Source organism: Diuraphis noxia, unplaced genomic scaffold (genome assembly GCF_037042655.1).
Source record: "Diuraphis noxia isolate RWA-SAM2 unplaced genomic scaffold, SU_Dnox_SAM2 contig0003, whole genome shotgun sequence".
NCBI classification, from domain to species: Eukaryota; Metazoa; Arthropoda; class Insecta; order Hemiptera; family Aphididae; genus Diuraphis; species Diuraphis noxia.
This window is the reverse complement of record NW_028301713.1, coordinates 24,778,465-24,797,927: the sequence shown is the minus strand read 5'-3', so window position 1 is coordinate 24,797,927 and position 19,463 is coordinate 24,778,465. Positions and strand designations below refer to the sequence as shown.

General features: G+C 30.0%; 3 protein-coding genes across 3 annotated transcripts in view; all 3 read right to left on the bottom strand.

Annotated features, from left to right (window-relative positions):
* Nucleotides 1–110: 110 nt before the first annotated feature.
* On the bottom strand, nucleotides 111–2,562 carry LOC107168922 (putative ATP-dependent RNA helicase DDX43). Its single transcript, XM_015518478.2, has 2 exons — nucleotides 1,445–2,562; nucleotides 111–1,369 (listed from the first exon to the last, which is right to left on the bottom strand). The coding sequence occupies exons 1-2, from the start codon at nucleotides 2,318–2,320 to the stop codon at nucleotides 377–379; spliced, it is 1,869 nt and encodes a 622-aa protein (XP_015373964.1). The 5' UTR covers nucleotides 2,321–2,562; the 3' UTR covers nucleotides 111–376.
* Nucleotides 2,563–3,938: 1,376 nt separating this feature from the next.
* LOC107168929 (ATP-binding cassette sub-family C member 10) lies at nucleotides 3,939–12,825 on the bottom strand. Its single transcript, XM_015518487.2, has 21 exons — nucleotides 12,453–12,825; nucleotides 11,724–12,357; nucleotides 10,851–11,370; nucleotides 10,581–10,707; nucleotides 10,422–10,515; nucleotides 10,250–10,361; nucleotides 10,041–10,166; nucleotides 9,833–9,981; nucleotides 9,640–9,759; nucleotides 9,302–9,569; nucleotides 9,128–9,221; nucleotides 8,788–8,926; nucleotides 7,225–7,665; nucleotides 6,802–6,868; nucleotides 6,382–6,560; nucleotides 5,949–6,292; nucleotides 5,689–5,858; nucleotides 5,356–5,581; nucleotides 5,105–5,296; nucleotides 4,622–5,002; nucleotides 3,939–4,543 (listed from the first exon to the last, which is right to left on the bottom strand). The coding sequence occupies exons 1-21, from the start codon at nucleotides 12,455–12,457 to the stop codon at nucleotides 4,435–4,437; spliced, it is 4,497 nt and encodes a 1,498-aa protein (XP_015373973.2). The 5' UTR covers nucleotides 12,458–12,825; the 3' UTR covers nucleotides 3,939–4,434.
* Nucleotides 12,826–15,682: 2,857 nt separating this feature from the next.
* The window catches only part of Pgant2 (polypeptide N-acetylgalactosaminyltransferase 2), a 39,143-nt gene continuing 35,362 nt past the window's right edge, over nucleotides 15,683–19,463 (bottom strand). Inside the window, exons 8-12 of the mRNA XM_015518489.2 lie at nucleotides 19,299–19,402; nucleotides 18,860–19,079; nucleotides 18,552–18,762; nucleotides 18,309–18,425; nucleotides 15,683–16,897 (exon numbers count right to left, since the gene is read on the bottom strand). Of these exons, the coding sequence (XP_015373975.2) occupies nucleotides 16,730–16,897; nucleotides 18,309–18,425; nucleotides 18,552–18,762; nucleotides 18,860–19,079; nucleotides 19,299–19,402 (820 nt within the window). The 3' untranslated portion in view covers nucleotides 15,683–16,729. The remainder of the gene's footprint in view (nucleotides 16,898–18,308; nucleotides 18,426–18,551; nucleotides 18,763–18,859; nucleotides 19,080–19,298; nucleotides 19,403–19,463) is intronic.

The window sequence follows — 19,463 nt, the reverse complement described above, 5'->3', positions numbered from 1 at the left end:
AATATGACTATTGGTAACACAAGTACAAGTGTGAATGATCTATCAGGATAATGGTCAACGGCGTACTCATTTAGCTTAAACACTAATGAATATTTACATTTTAAAGACAATTTCTCAATGAATTATGTACGTATATACATATTTTACTATTAAAGTAAAACAAATTTTTTACATACATATAAATTATATTAAACATTCTCGTTAAATCATTCATAAAGAATAATATGATTTAACGTTATATAGTATTACATAGTATAGATGAATATAAAAATTAAATAAAAAACAATATACATCTTGTACTTGAACATTTTTGAAATTTAGATAACAAATAATAAGAAATATAAACTTTGAAAAACATTACAAAAATTATTCAAACTTAATAATTATTTCTTCTATTTCCTGAAAACCCTCCATCACCTCTCGAAAACCCTCTTCCACCTCCTCTACCACCCCTAAATGGCCTGTCACCTCCTTCAGCTCTATCTCGTTCTTTCTTTGCTTCAAACCTCGATGCCATTTCTTGCAACTCTGGAGGTACATCTTGTCCAGATTTTTCCATCACTTCTACTAATTCTTTGGCCTTGCCCCAATCCTTTCTAGTCATTAAAGTTATTGCCAGACCAGTTTTACCAGCTCGCCCTGTTCGTCCTACCCTATGCACATACTCTTCAATATCCTTAGTAAAATCGTAATTTATTACCACTGTAATATCATTGATATCAATACCACGAGATGCCACATCTGTAGCTATCAAAATATTAACTTCACCATTACGTAAGCTTTCCAAAGCCATTTCACGATCACTTTGTTCACGACCACCATGAATGGATTCAACAATTAATCCCTTCATACATAAATCTGACGAAAGCTGATCCACAGTCACTTTTCTGTTCACAAATATTATGATTTTATCATCGGCACTACAGCTTTTAAGAAAATCGTCGAGCCATGATTCTTTTTCTTCTTCATCCATTATTAGAATATCTTGTTTTACAGTATTTACCGTTGTCAAGTCTAATGATCCGACCATAACTTGAATAGGGTTAGTCGTATAGCTTTTAGCAAGTCGTTTAACTCCAGGTGGCCAGGTTGCACTTGTCATTATGGTTTGTCTATCCGGCCTAACCCTAAGTAATGAAACACGTATTTGAGGTTCAAAACCCAAATCTAACATACGATCAGCTTCATCAAGTATCAAAAATGTCACATCAGATAAGTCGATAGCACCGCTACCAACAAAATCATTTAGTCGACCAGGAGTAGCAATGACGATTTCCACTCCTTGCCGCAGAACTTCTTTTTGCTTTCCAGAACTTGCACCACCATAAATACTCATGGCTTTAATGCCTTTGTAACTATATTTTTTAACCTAAACAAGAGAAAAACATTAAAATCATTATGATCAGACTTGTACACACATAGAAAATTAATATTATAATCATACTTCGCTTTCAATTTGTAACACCAATTCCCTAGTTGGCGCCAATACCAATATAGATGGTCCTTTTCGTTCACTACGTGGAGTCTGTTGAAAATCAATATGAATAAAAGCAGGGAGCAGAAAGGCCAACGTCTTGCCTGTGCCGGTCTGTGCAATAGCTATCAAGTCGTGGCCACTCATGATGACAGGCCACGCCTGACACTGTACGGGGGACGGGGTTTCAAATTTTTGCTTTTGTATCTCTTCCAATATTTCCGGATAATCTCCAAATGCATGTGAAAATTTCAACACTGGCTTAGGAATTGGTTTCATGTTATTTTCATCGATATATTTGATCATAATGTTGTTCTTGGACATTCTGAATTCTTCAACTTCCTGATCGGTCATCGCGGTCACTTCGGGGTGTTCCTTGTAGAAATCCTTAATAATCGGAGGCAAGGCCGCTAATCTTTTTTTAAGGTTTTCCGCTTCTTCTTTCATCAACTCGTCCCAATTGAAAGTAGATTGAACCGGTGCACTCTGTTCTGATTCTTTAAGTAACCTTTGTTTTATTTTATCCGGGTCGTTCGCATCGATGATGTCGCTGATGAGCTTTTGAGCGTGTTCTTTGGCTTTCTGATTTCCCGATATCTTCACAGTCTTCAACCCGTAGGTGTCGCTGTCCAAGACCGAGATGAACGCACCGCTGTCCTTCCTCAAGCCTTTGATTATCGCGCCGCCTTTTCCGATGACCAAGCCCGCGAACTGGGAATTGATGTCCATGAGCAAATCGTCGGGATTGTGGGCCGTCATCTTATTGTACTGTTGTTTGGGCACGTACTGTTTCTGGGGTTGATATTGGATGTCGTTAGGCGAATCCCAGTCCTCGTCTTGATCCATTTTGAAAACGGTTTACGGAAAAGAAAAAAGCACGTGGTAAGAATAATATGCGGCTCGCCGCTAATCGCGAATTGAAAATACACAGAAATTCCACAATTCAAACGTAACGATAACGGACTGACCACTCGGCACTCATGAACAACAACTACCCTGTGGAGTTCTATTGTCTGTTATGATAACCAGATAACGCCAATGCCGTACGCACGCCGGCACTATTTAAATATAGCACAGAACAATAGTCAGTATTATAATTACGTAACACTCCGTAATACTGGAAATAAGTCACTTGTGGCTCGGACAGTGCTAGCAACCTATTCGTGAATTTCAGAAATCTTCGGTTGTACCGCAAAACAAAATAAATCGTAGGTATTCGAACAAAATTTAAATTCGCATCTCGGCAGATCGAGTAGCCGATTGTATTCAATCAGTCAATCCGTTGCTGCCTTGCTGGCGCGGATCCAGAATAATTTAACACATGGTGCCCAAAAAAATAAAATTGTTACACCCTACTATTTATTTAAATATCACCATTTTCTTTTTGATTTATTAGTGGCTAGTGCTAACTTTTTTTATAATAATTGTTATCGGTGGTTTCCGCGTGTCGTTACATACGCGTATACTTCGAAAACAATTAACAATAGTTATTATTTATTATTGTCGTATACTCATATGTGACGGCGATAACGAAAACAGAAAAAACTCCGATATTATTATTATATTGAAAAATAACAAATTATATAATTGTATAATATAAATTTATTTTGTTGGTGGCTAGATGACAGGGGGTGCCCGAGAACGCATAGCCCCCCCCCTGAATCCGCGCCTGACCTGTTGCACATCAATAATATTATATCATACAATGTGTATCTTATGACTAGGGTTCGGGACTTTTTGCACTTAACATTATCGAAATATGCAGTAAAAATCGTCAAAATATGCAGCTAGTTTTTTATTTTGTTTTTAAAAAACACATGAATTATATTATTATTTATTAATTACTATTATAAAAATAAAAATCTAAAAATTAGGTAGGTACCTACTTGATATAATAAAAATAATTTTAACTCATCCCTATCGTCTTCATGTTCGTGTCGTCAGAAATGATGTAAGCGTGATGATACGTACTGCTTTTCATTTCATCGTACACGTTGTACCTATTGTACGGTACAATATTCATACCCGGCTAATTACTGCATTACTAGGGAGATTTTGAATTAATTGAAATAATTGCCGATAAAAAGGTTGATTATTAATCGATAAACAGACGTACGTGTTGGAAATGACAGACTACGACCATCCATTTTTTCCGACAATTTTACGTTTATAGAACTATAAAAATGTGAAATATTCCCAAATATACGCATTTCTTAAAATATGACGAAATATGCAAATTCAAACTTAGTATTTAATTTCGTCATTTCATAAAATAAATTTATAACTCACTTAGAATAGACTACGACCGCTACCAAAAAACATGCAAATGCAAGAAGTCCAGAAACCTACTTATGACACTATCAGTATTGTCGTCGCGCGATTTTTGTTCACCATCTATTGACATGGAATCCTCATCATACGGATTTCAAGGTACTTGAGGTCTAAAAAGTTTAATTTCAATACATAGGATTAATTGATCCACAATTTATTTATAATTTTTTGAATACAATTTAGACATTTGGTGATGATATTAAAAAAAAAAAATAATAGTTTTCATAGTTAAAAATAAATGGATTTTTGTAACAAAAATAATTTTTAAACCTATAGGTAACATATAGTAAAATTTATCTACAATAACAATTTAATACATTTAATTTTGTCAAACGACAAGTTGATTAGTTAATAAACAAATATATAGTATATATACATAATGATAATGATATTACATTTTATATATTAATACAGATGTCCACACAGAAAATGTTAAATACATTTAAAAATTCACTAATATTGTTGTCTTAGTATCTTATTAAACGAATAGTTATATGTTATAAAATATAGTTCATAACAAATATACAGAGTAAATAATTAATTTGATAATATATTGACAAATATGTAATTAAAAATACTTAAATTATTTATTTCAACTCGCACCATTGTGAAACTGAGATCATAAGTTGTTACTTGAACTCTTGTTGAACCAAATTATAAAAATAAGAATTTTTATCCTCCAAGAGCAGATTGGGAGCCTCAAATTCTACTACCTTTCCATTGTCCATCACTAATATTCTACAAAAAATATAATATGCACATATGATGAAATAGATGTTAAATAGTTTTTTTTAATTTAATAAATTATAGACATACCGATCACTATCCATAACAGTGCAAATTCTATGAGCAATGGTGATAACAGTACTATGTTTGAATGCAGTTTTTATTGTTTCTTGTATTTTGCGATCAGTAATTTCATCTACATTTGCAGTCGCTTCATCCACACATACTACTTTTGCGTTCTTCAGTATTGCTCTCACTAAGCATAACAACTGTTTTTCACCCACAGATAAGTTAATATTGTCTCCTAAATAACACCCCAAACCGCCTAAACGTTTAACGGTTGCTACTAAATGACAGCGTTGTAGTGCAGACCAAATATTTGAATCCATATACTCTTTAAACGGGTCAATGTTTTCACGAATAGTGCCATTGAACAAAAACGGATCTTGAGGTATTACACATAAACGGTTTCTGAAAAATGAGGAGAGCACACTGTGTTAGTTTAAAAGTTGAGATATTATAATATTTCAAACCAGGATAAAACACTAGTATTTAATATTAAGGTAAGTATACCTTATTTGTCGTGAAGAAATTTTAGAAAGGTTTACAGCATCTATAAAAATAGCACCACTGCTAATGTCACACATTTTACACAAAGCAGCTAATAATGAACTTTTTCCAGCTCCTGTTCGACCAATGACACCAATCTTTTCTGAAGAAGTAGTTTCAAATGAAACTCCATTCAAAGACATGGGACCATCATGCCTAAAAATCAGAATATATAAAAATATATTCCAAAGCATATTTAAATTTTAATAATTTACTTATATTTAAGAAAAACATTGGAAAATTGTATGATTCCATTCGTTGGCCATGCAAATGGTGGTGAAACAGAGTCTTCAACATCAGTCTCGTTTTCTATATTTTCAGCATAGCCAAGAACACGTTCTAAACTAATCATATCACATTCTGTTGCTGCGATGGCACTCACTAATCCTCCAAGTATATTTGTCAATGTTAATGCGTAGGTCAAAGACAACCCAAGATATCCTATTAATAATAATTTTAAGTTATACCTTTTATGCAAAAGCCATATCTATTAATATTTTGATTTTTAACACTTTATTAATCTATATCATTTGCAAATCAATACAAACCTGCATTTGTGAGATTCCATTGATGAATAAATACAGAAATTAAGCTAATAAACAATAATATAGTTAATCCAATGATTCTTAATCTGAAATTAAACCATAAAGATGCTAAGTGAGAAGAAAATTCAGCTTTCAAATAGTTTTCTAGTTTGTCTTCATTTTCCCGTTCAAATCTAAACATTTAAAAAACACCATCAAATTAAAATTAAGCAACTAACTATGTTTCATAGTAAAAAACTAATTTTACTATGGTTAACATGTACCTGGAAACAGCTCTAAAAGCACGTATTGTTGCTAACCCTTGTAATGATTCATTTATATGGTTATAAAGTGGTGATAGTGCAACAGTTGATATACGTCTAAGTTCACGAGATGAATTTCTGTATCGTTTTTGCAATTTATAATATATAGGAGTAAGTATCACAGTCACAATTATAGCCCAAGGAACACCAAATATAATGGAGCAAAGAGTACCAATTGCATGAAAAAATTGGGCTAGAAAAATATTTAAAATAAATGGTAATGAATCATCAATGACATTTGTATCTGATGAAAATCGATTTAATATTCTACCAAGTGGGTTTACATCAAAAAATGTAGTTTTTACCTGTATAAAAAATAAAAATATATTATTAATACATGAAAATTAAAAAGTAGGTATAAGTTTATAAAAATTAAACATTAACAAATACACACATTCATAATAGATGTTAACAAGCAGTCATGAATCTTTTTACAAGCCTTAATTCCACCATAAGCAAATATAAAGGCTCTAAAAAATGTAGCTACAGAGTTTACTATACCAATTAATGTATAAGTATACAAATATTCATTGTTTTCATCTTGTAAACTTTTGAAATCATTAACAACATTATCTGAAACAAAATAAAATAAAAAATTAATGATAGTTAGTTTGATTCAATTCTGATTATTCTGAGTACTAAAATAAATTTTTATGAAATTATTAAAATAATAACGTTGAATATTATAAATTCAATTTTTAATATGATACATTTTGATTGTATAAATATAAAATATGTATTTAAATTAACAATTAAGTGTTTGTATATTATAAATAAAGCAATGAATCAAAAATTAAATTGTTTTTTTACTAACCACTATGTTTATTTGTTATTTCATTTACCCAGTGAGATAACCATAAATCTGATATATTTCGTGAACCCTAGAACATATAAAAGTTAGTACAACTATGACAAAACAATTACTTTTAAGTGTGTACCTATAAGACTAAACTGTGTTCAACAAGATAGCACACATCACTTTGACCAAAACTGGTCAGCACTCAGCAGTAAAAGCTGCGTGTTCCTTATCCCACCTAACACTATGTGAGTATATCGCGGAGAGGGGATTTAACATTATCGGGTTGACCAACATAGTACAACCTGGGAGGGGGATATTATGGTACTGGTGTGAGCTCAGTAGCAATGTGCTCTCTGTTGAACAAAGTATATTTAATGTAAAATATAAAACGCAATCATGTATTATTTAAAATTTGACAAGAACACTATTTATAAGTACCTGCATTATAATAATAGCAAAAAGTAGTGTCAATATAATAAAATTTCCAACAGATTTCCAATATTGTTTATAAACAGATAAATCAACCATTCCTTCTTCTTGGTTTTCTATGTCATTTAAATCATTTTTAATTTCGGATTCCTTAGTTGGTGTCCAATCATCCATAGTCAAAGATGAGTTACTATTGGCTTCATCAAACTTAACATCCAAAGCTTTTACATCATAATCATTAAGTACTTCAAAAGGTCGACCTTGATTTACAATTGTACCATTGTTCATTACTATTACCCAATCAGCAGAGAGTAAAAATTGACTATTGTGGGTACAAATAATACGTGTTTTATCTTTAAGTAAACCATTAATACAATGAGTATATAGATGTTGAGCAACATTAGCATCTACTGAAGCAAAAATGTCATCCATTAAATACATAAATTTGTTCTGAAAAAAATCAGTACAATATAATATATTGAAGTAATTATTAATTTTTAAATGTTATTAGATATATATGTTACCATCATTTTTTATGGGAGTATACTATGTTGCAGAACCCCCAAAACATTGGTATTTAATTTTTTTATGATAAAAGTATTGGAGAGTAAGTAGAAAAATAAAAGACTGATGAGGCGACGACTACATTGTTGCGAGATTCAATTTTGTGTAATATTTATTATTTTTACATTTCTATCGAGTGTTGGTAGTAAGACTGTATAAGTGTTGCTCACTATCTGTGACTTGTTATTGGGCATTGATCAATGGTCTAGTAAAAACCAACTATACTATTATAAGTGCATTAAGATAAACTTTATTTAACATTGGTATTTTTAAAATTTAGAATATATAGTCAAAAATAAGCTAAAAATCATGTATTTTTTCTTTTTCATGGTTTGTTTGAGAGTAAATGTAGCATAACCATGATATTTTAGGAAAAGCTACGGTGTATATTATATAGTATACCCTATGGGGATATTCCTTTATTAAGGAGTTTCAATGTTGAGAGAAAATCGATTCAAGCAAGAAAGTCTGTTTTTTACAGTGTTCACCCAAATTTAAATACTGGTTACTTAAAACCTTAGACCAGTAAAGATATAATTATCTTATAAAATTATTATACTATACTCTGTTTCAAGATAAAAGTACACAATTTTGTGTTGGTTGATACGTATCTCCCATCACTTTCACCTGTTCGGTCACAAATTGGCAGTTAATTGGCAATGATTCACTAGCTGTTGGGTGTTAAGAAATAAGAGCAATTTAGATGCTCCATGCTATTACCAGTATAACTCTAATGTACAAAATGTGTAACTTTTCTCAAAAAACAGAGTATATTAACTAAATAACAAACACTTTAGCAATTATAAAATTGAGAGTAATATATATCACATAGTAGTAATTTAAAATTTACCGAGTAAGTTAATACATTTCAATCAAAACAATTATTGAACAGTATTCTTCACATTTTATGATTTCCAAACAATTAAATTAAAATTTACAGGTATAAAAATAGTAAATTAATTTTAATGTATACTTATTAGTCGTTAGTCAAATTTTATTAATTAATACCTGATATACAGCACGGGCAAGAGCTAAACGAGCTTTTTGACCACCACTTAAGGTTACTCCAGCTTCACCAATAAGAGTTAAATCTCCTCTAGGAAATTCTTGGAAATCCTTAACCAAACAACAACTTTTTATGACTGTTCTACAAACAAAATAAAACATTTCAATAACTAATAATACACAAATAATGTCAAAGAACTTGTACATAAGTATAAAATAAATTGAGCATTAAAAATTTATTAAATTTGGGTTGTTCATTTTTTTTCATATTTCATGCTAATTTTCAAAAAATTATAGAAAATCTATAAAGGTGTGTTTCTAATCAAGAATAATCAAATATTACTTGTATTTTTCTAAACTGAAATTCTGACCAAATAAAATATTATCTTTAATTGTTCCTTTTTGAATCCATGGTGTCTGTGCAACAAAAGCAAATCCTATAAAAATAAGTTAATACATATATTTTAGTATACAAAGAAAATTAAAAACATAATTTAAAATAACATTTAGATTTAACCATCTCTCATATTTGATGATGCAATCATTCCATCGTCTTTATAAACTTCAGCTAAAATTCCAGCCAATAGAGTAGATTTTCCACTGCCTACAGGTCCAACAATACCAACAAAAGATCCTTTAGCAACAGAAAAATTTATGTTAGTAAGTTGGAATGATCTAAGGCCCCAGTTAAAAGAACACTTTGTCAACGACACAGCATTATCAAATGTTTTTCCATACTGGACTGGCATTAGACTATAATAAGATTGTGTTTGTAGGTCATCTACCTGAAGAATAAATTTATCATAAACATAAATATGATTAATAGTTTTTAATGTAAAAATATTAATCAATTACTTCAATTAAACGTTGAATTCTTTTAAGAGACACCCAAGCTTCAGTGACACCATTCAGTATCCAAGGAAAAGCATTCAATGGTGTTATTAACATATGAAGTAGAGCCATACTGGTAAAAACCTTAACATATTTAAAAATGTAGTTTTTGATATTATACATTAATACTAATGGTTAGAATCTGATATACACTTACTTTTGATGCTGTTAATTGACCTCCCAAAAAAATATAAGTTGAGAAAGTCAACATTGATATTGTAACTGGAGTTGTAGCCCAAAAATACACACACAAAGCATCCAAATATTTCCTTTTTTTCAGGTTTAATACTTCAAGTTTTCGGTAATCTATAAATTATAAATTTTAACTAGAATACATTAAAATAGTAAAAAATAACATAACATACCGCTAACTTTATCAATAAAATATTTTTCCCAAACATGAAATTTAATTACTCGAATGCCTTTTATAATTTCAGACATTAATTTAACACGTTTATCTTTTTCAGTCATCAGTCTTCCAGTTAATTTACCTGCAAAAAAAGTAATTAAATAAAAATCAAATTTTATTTTTAATAGTATCCATTATATTTAAATACACATGCATAACGCATACCAATATTTGAAGTAATAATCTTGTTTACCGGTATCAGTAAAATGGATACTAAAACTCCGGACAGGAAAGCGATTCCCAATTGTTGATAAAGTAAGTATAAAACAACAACTAACTAAAACATGAAAGTAAAATAAGCAAGTACAGTTAAAATACATATAATATATAATTTTACTTGAAAAGGAACACTCCACATTGAATGGAAACTATTGCAAGCATTTACTAAATTAGTTGTATCAGTACTAATAAAATTAACTATTTCTCCAATACTAAAATAAAAAAATGATTAAATGAATAACATATTAAAAAAAAAAAATGACACTATTTTAATCACCTAAAGTTGTTCAGCATTACAGTATTTAATTCTAATGTCTTTTTATAAATCATTGTCACTAAGGCACCTCTGATTTTTATTCCCATCATGTGTATTTGATAGTCATAATGTACACCAAATAATGTAGCTAAAAATAAAACACTGTAAGAAATAGTTCAAATTCTCGGGAGGTGCTTCAATTCTCTAATACAATTTGTAAGTGTAATATCATTTAGTCACTGAAAATTGAATTTAAAGATAAAATTAAAATAATTTCAAGTATATTCTTACTTATAAGTGACATTAAAACAAGCCCTGCCATGTATATATATCCATGACTTATCGGTTCTTCATGATGCGATACAAATTTAATCAGTTTACTTAAAAAAATAGGGGCTGCAAATCCAAAAATGTCTGCAAATAATTTTAGTAAACCAATCCCATAAAATTGTTTTCCATAACATTTGTGTAGAGCTTGTAGTAACGATATTTTTTGTACTCTAGGTTGATGGTCAGCTGGCAAATGAATTGGTGATGAAGCTGTCACAGAGGGCTGATGTCTAAATACTTCTTCCACCTTAGCTGATACATTTACCGGGGTCAGCCATTCGGGTAAATCAAACAAATCATTTGTATGATGCAATCTTTTGTTGTCTCCTTTGGTAATTAAACTACCAACCCAACCAAATGTAAGCCAGGACATAAAACCATAGTGTTCATTATCACACGCCATACCCAAATAGTATGGATCAAATTCATCATTGAAACGACTGTATGATGATGTCATTAAAGAACGTCTTTCAAGTGATTGCTAAAATTATAAACATTAATATACAGATTAGATACATCCAATTATTTACTTCATAAACATACCTAAATATTTTCATAAAAATAGATTATTAGTGTAAAGTTAAGATAACTTGAACTGTGTGTCTGAATGTTTGAAATCAATATTGTTTTATTTTTAAAATAAATAAATTCAGATGTTTAGATCTCAAAATAATTTTTTATAGTTTAAAATAGTGATATTTGTAAGAAATTAGAAATTAATAATAATAAAAATGTAAGCACATTTTAAAAATAAAAATGATTTTAAGCAAATAAAATATAAACATATACCTAATACAATAATTTATTAAATTTATGTGATCACAAAAGTTTTACCTGGGCAAGAAAACGAAGTCTGTCTACATGTCTTATTCTTATAGAGTCTTCTTTGAAGATCATAGTAATGAAATAAAATGCCTGAAGCATCCAATTGAATAATGTGAACCATAATCTCGCTTGTAAAATTGGTACATAAGCACTTTCAATAAATACTACGAAAGTACTGCGTAAAGATATAATAGACGATAAAAAACATAAAAACCAAGCAACTATCACAACTTTTGAACCTCTTAAACTTGTTCCCAAATGATGGCGTATACATACAATGTATAATGCATGTACCAACCACGTAAAACATTGGATTACTAGGACTAAATTTTCGATAGGATATAGTTGACTTTCAGTAAATTCGTACACTTCTAAAATAAGTTGAACTGCTGGTAACATTGACAGCATACTAGCAATAATTATACGGCAACGAAGAATATTGGTTTCGCGTCTTGTGCGTATTATCCAATCAGACAGATGAGCACAGTAATATGTTGATGTCAACAAGAATATAAACAGAATGGGCAGGCGAATGACTGCCATTTCTCCACAAATACTCAACACATATCCTGGCCGAAATATTGGAACAAAATCGTCGGGACCACAGAGTTCGGTCCAGTTCCAAGTAACTTTCATGTTAAAACTAAAAAAAAAAAATAAAAATGTTTTAATATCAAATACTTGATGTGTGCGTACATACACAACAGATATTATTATAGTTTGAATCTTTTAACATACACCATAATAATTTAGTGGGTACAGTCAATATTATCAAATGATCATTATTCAGATGTCAATAGTGCAATAGGCGTGTAACAGTCGACATATTAACAGGAAACCATTTACGTAAAATACCTAGGCACTACCTACATTACGTTCATACTTTTAACAAATCGGACAGCAGACTTCACGTAACTCGTAAAGTCATCGCAACTACTATTTAGTATTTATTATTTACACAGTATTGCGGACTGTGAAAGTTCGAAGTAAAGTATAACACGAAACCATCGTGGGTAGAAATAACGGTTCAAACTTCAAATGCAAATTGAAAATTAAGAGTTAGATACAGAAATTCAGCTACTCAAGTAAAAGATAGTTGCTTTACGCTATCAAAGAAAACTGATAAGGATTGGGTTTTCGAAAATCGCATAATAACACAGATTATATAATTTATATAATATAATATTTATTATAATATTATTTATATAATCTGTGATGATAACATATTGTATTTTATCACTGTTTTCTGTTTATCATGGTTGTTATCAGATATCGTAACGATCACTCAACACCAACTACGCGTTCGTACATCACGGTCTTACGGACCTATTAAAAATATTTTGTGCCAGTCAGTGGTCTGGCGAATGTATTATTGTAAATGTCAGGGGCGTATTTAGATTTTTTTTGATTTTTTTTTGGGGGAGGGGGGCTGTGGTATTTTCTCCAACTGAAATTCCCAATTCAGCCTATATGAGTTAGAAAATTTACATCTGATAGGACATAATAAGCAGACTTCATAAACAATTCCTGGATTTCGGGAGGGGGGGGGGGCTGAAGCACTCTCAACCACCCCCATAAATACGCCCTTGGTAGATGTTAAAGATCTTTAACATCTATGTGGTATTGTGGTTCGGTGGTGAGTGACACAGTTAAGTTAATAACATGGTTAATATCAACTACCGTGGATATCCATGGTTATTGGTTAATAATATTATGTTAAACAGTCTGTCGTGTCGTGTACTCGTGTAGCCGTGTAGGTACACGTGAGGCGTGTGACTTATCGTAGGTTCTGTTTGGCCGTTTTCATAACGAAATAAATGTGCCTATTTCGTCATGGCCGTTGTAATTATGTGTTGAATCATTCACTAGTTAAATCGTGGGCAGAATAGATCTCAACTCTTGAACATGACAGACGACGTAGCAACAACTGACGGGCTATTTTACAGTAATATTTACTGCATAAAAATACATATAATACTAATATTATTCTGATTAACAGATTAACGGCTACCATAATAGTACCATGGTCAGTTGCATAGTTTGTTGGTGAAAAACATGAGAGGATAAAGTAAAATATTAATAGTCTTTACAAGGACGATTAATAGAAGTGAATTTGATATAAATTATACCATTTTAAAATTCATGATGTTAGTGAACAGGTTAGTGAATAGGTTAGTGAACAATTCTATAACAATTCTACAAATTTGTTGTTTTTTTTTTTTAAATTCATTATCCCTATTATTAATTAAATCCTATAAATAGGGGTTAAAGTGGGGGGGGGGCGCAGGAGGACTCAGTCCCCCTTACCTCTGACGGCGGTTAAAAAGCGTCTCCTTTTACAAATTAGGATTTTATACATCAGACATTATACCTAAAATTATATATGGAACGCTTAAAACTTTATGGAGACATTAGTCCCCTCTGGAATTTTTCCCCACTTTAACCTCTGCCTATATAAGTATTAAACCCAATACGATTAGTTAATAATTAATAATTATGAAAATTGATTGGTTTCTACGTTTCTATATTATAATCAATTTAGTTAAATACTATAATTTAGGTATTTAGTAATTAGTTATGTTTGAGAATAAGTATAGGTTATAAGTAATAATGTACACAAATACCGTAGTTATAGTTGCGTAATACTAGAATTTCGCTTGTTCAAACAGGTGGGTAAAAAAAATTACTGAGATAATTACATTTTGCTCCTTACTGACGCTATGCTAATTCCCAATGCGGGACATTGTGGGATAATTTAACACCGGTCTGGACCTACGAATTTCCGGATACCTATCGTTTTATTTATTTTGTTATTGCTTTCTAATTTCTTAATTTTTAGTCAAATAAGTATGGTTATTGGAATAAAAATTACTAGTATGTACCTAGTTCGAAGTTCAAGAGTTTATTGTGGTATAAATAGGAAAATAACAAACATGTAATTCAGTAATAATGAGTGATTAGGCGAGTAATTGTGTTAGCTCTAATAAAATATATTATAAAATTAGATAGATTTGAGATCATGCACAAGAGGTTTAATGATTTGAATTGCAAAAATCGTCGACATGTTCAGCCCTGAAAACTAATATATTTTTTAACTATTTTCCCTTACACTTGTTGAAAGTTGGTTAACATATCATAACAAAGAGCTTGTCAATATCAATCAAATAGTTACAAATTGTGAAATTTTAGAATTAAAAAAAAAATATTAACTTTTTAACGCTGTTAAAAAAAAGTCTCTTTTAGTTCTTTAGCAACGCTGATCTTCGAAACAGGAGAACGGATTTGATAATTTGATGTGCAGGGCCTTGTTAGAATCACATTGGCTATGAATTATGATAAGTGCAATGAGACTTCTGACGATCTGACTTTAATCTTTAATAGTTAATTCACTGAAGACCTATAACGTTGTCATAAAAACACACATAAAACTCACCTCAATAAGTACGCCATTGCCTAATACCTATATAATAATTGGTTTTGCATCACACAAATTATACAGACGATTCGTTCACATCATCATTTGTTTGGTATAATAATATTTGATGCATATACTTTAAATATACTTAATATACATCTTAATCTTTGCAAAATAAATTGCTCATGTCAGTGGCGTAATTACGGTGATGCACGACGGTGTACTTGCACCCCCTGGTACTATGTAGCAGGTACATATAGTATTTAAAATATAGGTACTTACAGATTTTGATATTTGCAGTTTATGTTATATTGTTATCATTTTATCAAATATAAAAAAAGATACCTATAGCACACTTAAGTCATGCAATTAGCTTTAAATATGAGTAATATGACTTAATTTGTCATTACGATTATTGGACCGATAAACATTTTGCACCTGCTGAAATTTAATGGAATTACGCCAATAGCTCATATTATTGACATCGGCGAGGAACTTAAAGGGTTAGGTTCGATGCTATTATATCATCGTAAGTAAAAATTGCAATGCCACATTATATGTACTCTTGTATAATATTACATCATTTATCAACTTAAAATGTTTAATCATAAATAAAAAATAAAAATAACATTCGTGTACATTTTATAAAATTGTTTACGTTCTGAGTTAACCGCAGTCTTTGATTATACCTACGTATATGCTATTAACCTATATATACTTACAATTAGCTAATGTATACAATAATAATAAGATATACCTATTATATTATGGACTTGACAGTTGACACTCAAAATAGGATATTGAATGAAAAAATAAAAATAATATAGATATTTACAATAGTGTATGTATAAGTACACATATCATTTAATAATCATGGTAAGATTTAAATCACAGCCTTATCAATTATAAAGTATTTTACAAGGATACATATAAAATAATAATGACAATACTTAAAAATAAAATAACACCAACAAAATTGTATAAAAATGTCAAAAAATAAAAATAACCATAGTATGTATTATATATTTACATTTCAAATAAAACTATTTTTATCTTAGACGTTGTCTATGTTAAAATTAAGAATAAATTACACATAATATTCATAATAATGATAGCAAATGTTCATAAATATAAAGGATTGTAATATTGTATAAGTATACACCTACTTTAAGTTTTATTATAATATATTAAAGTAATAATACTAAGGTTTTCGTAAATGTAAAATTATTTTATAACTAAAAATATCGGCTATATACACATATATACGTATGCTAATTGTACCTATATAATTATATTATACAGCTATAAGTAAATAATCTTAGTTATAGTTAATAAGACTACTCAAAGCTGTTTGTTTTAAAATGTATCACAGTACAATATATAATAGCAATTGTGCTGTGTAGATACATTATAATATTTTAAACATCATTTTAGGTATTTATTTGATGTATTCCCTGTGTAATGTATATAATAAAACAATATAAAAAGTTGATCTATGGATTCTCATCTAAGTAGTTTTTGTTTTTGATTTCGGATATCAATAAACAAATATTATTATATTATTCTGTATTTTTGTCTATTGATTACCATTTTGTAGGATTTAAACATTATTATCATCGATTCCTGCTGCAACCAAGTATTTCCATTTCTGATTTGAATTTAGACTATCGCACACATTTATACTTATCATGTCGTGTACTCCAAGCGTGTCCAAACATAGGTTAACGGCTTTAAGCCTTAACTGTTTAGTGTTTTCGTCGTATTTCCACTAAAACATATTAATATACGTTATCGAGTAAGTAGGGCATGTATTAGGTGTTGAGTAAGTTACACAAATACTTAACTATTAAATATAAATCCTGAAATAATGAATCCCCAGAGGTGCTTTCAATACACCAAATTATATTATTAAATTTAATAGTTTTACTGTTTTCTAAGTAATATTTAAAATATCTTTAACACTTTTTTTTCTATCTGTCTAACATTTTTGCACCAAATATCGATATGAACACATATTATAATATTATGAACAATGTAATATTAATATATTAATTAAATGTTAATAGATATACCTGAGATAAATATAGTAACATATTGTTCATAGTTTTATTAAAATAATAATTAATAATACAATTTTACACAATTGCGTAAATAATATTTTGTATTAGATTTTTAACTACTATCTTTAATCTCGATATCTACTTATTTTCGGTTTATTGCAAGATATCGGGCATTGTCATTAGTTTAGATAAGTACTTTAATATTATCAGATATCGGGCTAATTCGACTAATTCGAGTGCAAAGTCCTGACATAAATGCATAAATGTTTAATAAATTATTATTAATCCATACTAATTACTAAGTGTTTTACCCTCGTAATTTTCTAGAAAAATGTTAAGAGGACGTTATACCTGCATGTGTTGTCTCTGGCATACAAGTGCGTTACATTGCAATTTTTACGCTCAGCAGAACACTTGTAGCTCTGTTAGCTTAAAATTTAGAGTGAATTATCCTCATGTAAAAATTTGAAATAACATTATTATCGAGGGCTTTTCATACGTTTTTTATTACATTTTAATTTTAAAGCGATTAGCGAGTTATGAGTATTTTAAGATATTTCACAAATTCACAATTTTAAAATGCTCATAATTTGCTTTAAAATCAAAATATAATGAAAAGCGTAAAAGCCCTCGATAATAATGTTATCTTTTATTCTTACAGAAGGTCAAATTTTAAACTAAATTTTAAACTAACAGAGCTACACGTGTTCTGCTGAGCATAAAATGTGCAATGTTATAATTGTATAACGTCCTCTTAAAATTATACTACTGATTCTTGTCTTAAAAAACGGTTTACTATCTAATCATTAATCTGTTTATCATAGGATTTTGTTCTCTGTGATGTAGGAGTCGTATGAGTCAATATTATGTATTAATTTAAAATCTTTAAATTAGGAGTAGCTTTGGAGGTGGGTATATATTTTAAAATATATTTAAAATATGTTGGTAATTGGTAAGTACAAATAATTATTACATTCTATATTAATTCACTCATAACATGAAATATAACTAGAAACTCCGAAAATCACAGATAATAATGTTTTAATATTTCAATTCGAACAGCCCCACAGAACCCACGATGCTGTCAGTGCGAATTAATAATTTGTATAATATACTAACTTCGTCGGTTGTAGAGTCACAGGGTTTCATAATAATTAAACTCATGGATGAATAATCTGTTGGAGATAAACACATTGTGTCGTGTTTAATCGATCCACCAACTGTAAATGTCCACTCCTTAAAAAAAAATATTATTATTATTATTATTATTATTATGTTTATAATAATTTTAAATATTATATTACTCTATACGGTTATCTCAAAAGTATTTTTTTTTAAACTGTAATATTAGAATATACATACCTGATTGCCACCGTAATCGTGACAAGGAAAGATGCCCGCCGTTTTTCCTACTTGGTTTTCTAATGTATCCAAGCACATGTAACCCTGTCTAAAACTACCCACGAACTCGTCTACATTCGCTGGTAATTTAAGTTCCGGATAAACGTTCTCCAAATACCATTTAAACGGTTTACAGCCGAGATTTTTTTTCAATTCCAATCGATCTGCTATGCTGAAATAACAACAACAGTACATCACATTGAAATCGTCATCGCTTTTTTTCTACTTCCTATGTATAGAACACTTTTATACAATGGCGAATAGCATACTTTCCAAATGGGACGATTCTAGATAATGGCACGGCATTGTAATAGTATCGTTTATACTGGTCCATCCATACTTCAGCTGCTCGACGAGTGTTGTGGGCGAAAACATTGCCACTGCCACCCGGAAACGTATAAGGATGTCTCTTTCGGAACACATGCCCCACTCTCGAACAAGGGATGATTTCTAAGCTACCACCACATTGCCACACCCTAAACGATATTTCTGTAAATGGAAAAAAAAAACGTAAGTATAATAATAAAATATACAACCGCGATGTCTTCAAATATGCGCTCGATGATGGAAACGATTGACATTTTTTGTTTTTTTGTGCATTATATTACATTTTATTTTTAGATATAGTTCAAAAGTTTATTAAATACATAGAGTTTAACGCATATAATTAATAATTATATAAATAGTAGTTTTGAAATCACTCTTTACCTAAATTTTCACCACCCCAAATGTTCATTTCCTTGTCATATGTTCCAAGTTTTACGAAATAATCTTTGTTCATCACGAATAAACCACCAGCAATCATAGGTGTTCTGTGAAATTAAACAAAACATTATTTATATTATACATGCATGATGTATAGGTATGCGACTA

Bases quoted from the DNA above. Each gene is read 5' to 3' on its own strand.
- LOC107168929 (XM_015518487.2), bottom strand. The intron at 5,859-5,948 runs GTACATGTTAAC...TTAAATGTTTAG, and splicing joins GCTTTTAGAGCTGTTTCCAG to ATTTGAACGGGAAAATGAAG. The intron at 5,582-5,688 runs GTTTGTATTGAT...TATTATTAATAG, and splicing joins ATGGAATCTCACAAATGCAG to GATATCTTGGGTTGTCTTTG.
- LOC107168922 (XM_015518478.2), bottom strand. From the start codon at position 2,320: ATGGATCAAGACGAGGACTGGGATTCGCCTAACGACATCCAATATCAA. The intron at 1,370-1,444 runs GTATGATTATAA...TCTCTTGTTTAG, and splicing joins TGTTACAAATTGAAAGCGAA to GTTAAAAAATATAGTTACAA.